The sequence below is a fragment of the Rhinopithecus bieti genome, unplaced genomic scaffold, assembly GCF_001698545.2.
Source record: "Rhinopithecus bieti isolate Rb0 unplaced genomic scaffold, ASM169854v2 scaffold_2574, whole genome shotgun sequence".
NCBI classification, from domain to species: Eukaryota; Metazoa; Chordata; class Mammalia; order Primates; family Cercopithecidae; genus Rhinopithecus; species Rhinopithecus bieti.
In genome coordinates, this window is record NW_016804493.1 from 8,072,680 (window position 1) to 8,076,912 (window position 4,233).

The following is a 4,233-nucleotide window of genomic DNA, read 5'->3' on the forward strand; positions in this document are numbered from 1 at the left end:
AGTGCCTTTTAGTATCTGAAGCAAAATGATAACAAGTTATAGGATTTTTCTTTATGAAGAATGATGTAAGCTCACTTATGAAGAAGAACCTATTGTCAAGTTTAGAGAGGTGACTAGAAGACCAGGTATGAATTTCCAGTCTCATCTTGAGAGAGCTGGTTTTGTGCAAAATTGCTTTGCCTCCAGAAGAAACTGGTACTATTTTCAGAGTTTGCCCAGTGAATATGTTTCTTTTTTAATTTGGCCTTTTGGGGTACTTTGGAAGAGTGAGCTGCTCATCTGTCACTGGCATTATTTTTAAACATGTAAGGAAAAGCTACTGATTGAGTTCAAACCAAACAAAATACTTAAATGTATGAAGTGGTGTCATTAAATTTTCAGACCTTCTTAGCAGTAAAAACAAGAGACACATCACTGTCTGTAGAGTTGTGCTGTGTCATGGGTTTTCCTCGGCCAACCGCCATTTGCAATAAGTCATCAATCAAGTGGATGCATCGTTAACAAATTCCCTTCATTGTTAATAGAGACTTTACACGCGCCAACATTCTTTTTCCCTGAAAATTAACCCTATTTTAAGTGTCCAAATGTTAAGGGCCTTGGGCAAAAGTAAACTAAAGGCAGAAAGAAAACGACCATCCCCTTGCAATGGAAAACAAAAGAAAATGAGAGAAAGGTGATGAGGAGGAATTACCAGCTGATTTCATAACATATCCATGCCTCCCATACACATATATATGAAATCAAAATCTAGACACATATAACTTGGACATCCAAAGGGGACTGCTACTCTTCATACATTCAAATAGAGTTGTCGAAATTTCTACTCATGAAGCAGCTCTTGTAGGCAGTTCGGGGATTTGAAAATCTCAGGGACTTCACTATCCAGCTTGCAGATGACCTTGTATATGGCCTTCTTCCAGGAAGGATCAACATCTTTGCCTGCGATAATGGCATTGAAAAACTCCCGTAATGTGATCTGAGCAACTTCCAGGAATCTCTCTGGAACCTGCTGATACAAGGAGACAATGGCATTAATAAAGTTTTCAGTTTCAAGTCTACAGTTATTCCAAGGAAACTGAGCTAAGTTCAGTCTTGCAGAAAGGGGCTTACATTGCACCTGCATTTTCTAAAAATGGCTGGCTTCTATTCTTTTATGTAAAGTCATTATATATAGCAGCATTGTGATGTGGGGTTGACAGCTTTGTTTTAAGAAGAGTGTGTGAAACATCCATGCAGGTCCATTGAAAAACTAGGATTTCATTGTGGATAATTAGGATAGGAATATGGGATGTGACTTTTGGGATTCCTCACTTCATTAAATAGATGCTATCCAGAAGAAAGTCTCCAATTAATTTTTCAGAATTTGAATCCTATTTCCTTTTGATTGCCATTATGAAAACAAAATATGTTCTCAAAATAGAATAACAAATAGTTAGGCTTCTTTATAAATTAAACCCACACTTTAAATGAAGAAAATCTTCTAAAATCTCAGTTATCTGTTTGTCTCAGAGGATTGTTGACTCAGATGCTAAGTTGTATATTAATCTGCAATATAAAGTACTCTCTATACATAAAGGAGTAAAATAATGACATTAACAAGAAGTCACAAAACTGATCCTAAAATATTGCATCAGAAAATACTTAACCTTGAAATTAGAATTGCTGCATAAGAGAGTGATTTATTCAGCTGATAGTAATAATACAAACTAACATTTTTTTGAGTATTTACTACTTGCCACACTCTGTTTTATGTACTGAATGTGAATTATGTCATTCGGTTCTCCCAGTCTCTCTAAGAGGTGTTATTATCCCAAGTACACAATAGAAAACTGAGGCTCAGAGAGGGTAAGGAAATTGCTCAAGGTCCTTATCATTCAAAATAAACATTCTCCAACTATTCATTTTAGAACCCCAATTTCTTAAGGCTTTTCTTCCACAGCAATTAATATGTATGTGTGTTGTGTGTGTGTATGTGTGTGTATTCTCTTAATTACTTGTTTAATAATCTGATATCTTGACTAAGGAAAGCAGTAACTACTGATGTACTTAATTAGTGTTCTTTGTAAGTTACTCAGAGTAAAGCATGGTCTATCTATCCCCACGCCAACACAATAGAATCACAGAATAATCCATGAACTCATAATTTTCCAAGTACACATTGACACTTAGTAGATTTCTTTTAGTGGGGTACTTACACACCAGTAAAGTTTCATTTTTACATTAAGTGCAGACATATGAGGACATAAAGGTACCATAGGAATACATATAGCAATATTTATCTACACATATACAAGAGATGAAAGACTTTTCATCTAAGTTCAGACATGCCACTTACCAAAGTAAAAAGGAGGTATTGTAATATTGAACATGTTTCATCTCTTTCTTCCAACCTTGGGTGCAATGCACTTTTTAATAATAGTAGTAACTGGTAAAGAAAACCAGAATCATCACCTGACATCCCTGTTTTTCACGTTTAAAATTGGACAAAGAAGTTCATTCTTCCCAATGGCAAGTTAATTGTTGTTTATAAAGAAATGTAATAACTCTGCAGAAAAAATGAAAGGGACTCCATTTGGGGCCAACCAGTCTTAAGCTTCCATTTTTAGCAGACCCTCCTAAAGACTTTCACACTGGCCCATTTCTTAGGACATAGTTCCCAGTGTTGCCTGGAAAATCCTTCAAAGTACCGCCTTGTCCACCATGAATGTGCAAACCCATACACCCCAAGGGCCATTCTCTGCTGAGAATTCATGTGGATTTTCCACAGGCCTTTGGGTTATTTCCTCCCAAATTTCCTGCATACATGAGTATTTGTTAGAGGAGAGCTTAGCCCTCCCACTCACGTTACACAAATAAAAATTCATGAAGCAATCTTTTTTAGTACAGTCACCTCCACCCCCAAAGATAATCCTCCACATTTTATCAAATGAGCATTATTGAGGGAGGGAATGTGGCTGGAGAACAGTGAAGCCCACTCTCACTCCTTGGATTGGGAGCTGTTAGCCAAATGCTACAGAAACATAATCATAGGCATTTATTTATTTATTTATTTATTTATTTATTTATTTATGATGGAGTTTCCTCTGTCACCCAGGCTGGAGTGCAGTGGCATGATCTCGGCTCACCGCAACTTCCGCCTCCTGGGTTCACGAGACTCTCCTACCTCAGCCTCCTGAGTAGCTGAGATTACAGGCACAGGCCACCAAGTCTGGCTAACTTCTGTATTTTCAGGAGAGACGGGATTTCAACATGTTGGTCAGGCTGGTCTCAAACTCCCGACCTCAGGTTATCTGCCCATCTTGGCCTCCCAAAGTGCTGGGATTACAGGCATGAGCCACCATGCCTGGCCAATCATAGGCATTTATTAAAATAAACGTTTCAAGAAAGGTGGTTTCATGGGCCATCGGCAATACAGCCTCAATGAAAAATCTACGTTCCTTGAACACTCAGGGATGCAGCATGACATGGCAGAGAGCTTTGAGGGGTGAAGGTGTGGGCAGCTGCCCCAGAGAAGCCAGAGAAGGCCGGAAGCCCTGCCCACGCCAAGAACTGTACAGGAGGTCTGGGGAGCCAGGGACAGGGGAAGGGCGGGCATTGTTCAAGACTGTCAGAGGAGAGAGAAGAAGTACATCTAGAACATCAGCACCAGGGGAGGGAGGGAAGTGTAGTTGTAGGATTTGCATGAGAACAAGGCAACTTCTTTGGGGGTTGTATGCAGTCTCCCCTTCATCATTTTTATAGTTTGCCATGCTTGTTAATGGGTTTTAGTGGGTTTTTAACCTGTTTTAAATATTCCTTTCTTGTGGTGGTAATCATAGGCTGTCCTTTATCATCTTTTGCATTTGTGTCTTGATGCTGTTTAACTTTTTACCTACTTTTATATGTACACCTTATCATAAGGTCTTTAGATAAGGAGCCTCAGCAGAGTATCTTTTGCAAAGTCATTTGATAAATAGCTCATAGTGAGATCTTGCTTTCTGCTTTACGCCATATTGCTCTAGAGTAGCAGTTACTTAATACTTTAAAAACACTTAATACTTAAAAAAGGGAAGCTTCAGCCCGAGCAACATGATGAAACTCCATCTCTACCAAAAATACAAAAAATTAGCTGGGTGTGGTGGCATGCGCCTGTGGTCCCAGCTACTGGGAGGTGGAGGTGAGAGGATGGCTTGCACCCAGGAGGCGGAGGTTGCAGTGAGCTGAGGTCGCACCATTGCACTACAGCCTGGGTGA

The 4,233-nt window shown here is 39.3% G+C and overlaps 1 protein-coding gene across 7 annotated transcripts in view; it reads right to left on the reverse strand.

The window, feature by feature from the left end:
* Nucleotides 1–231: 231 nt before the first annotated feature.
* The window catches only part of PROX1 (prospero homeobox 1), a 48,512-nt gene continuing 44,510 nt past the window's right edge, over nt 232–4,233 (reverse strand). For 4 of the 7 annotated variants that reach the window (XM_017868797.1, XM_017868799.1, XM_017868798.1 and 1 more), the window contains exon 5: nt 770–1,009. In XM_017868797.1, coding sequence (XP_017724286.1) covers nt 821–1,009 — 189 coding nt within the window. In that variant the 3' untranslated portion in view covers nt 770–820. Of the gene's footprint in view, nt 1,010–4,233 lie in introns of all 7 variants that reach the window. The other 3 variants (XM_017868801.1, XM_017868802.1, XM_017868796.1) reach the window with 2 other exon arrangements.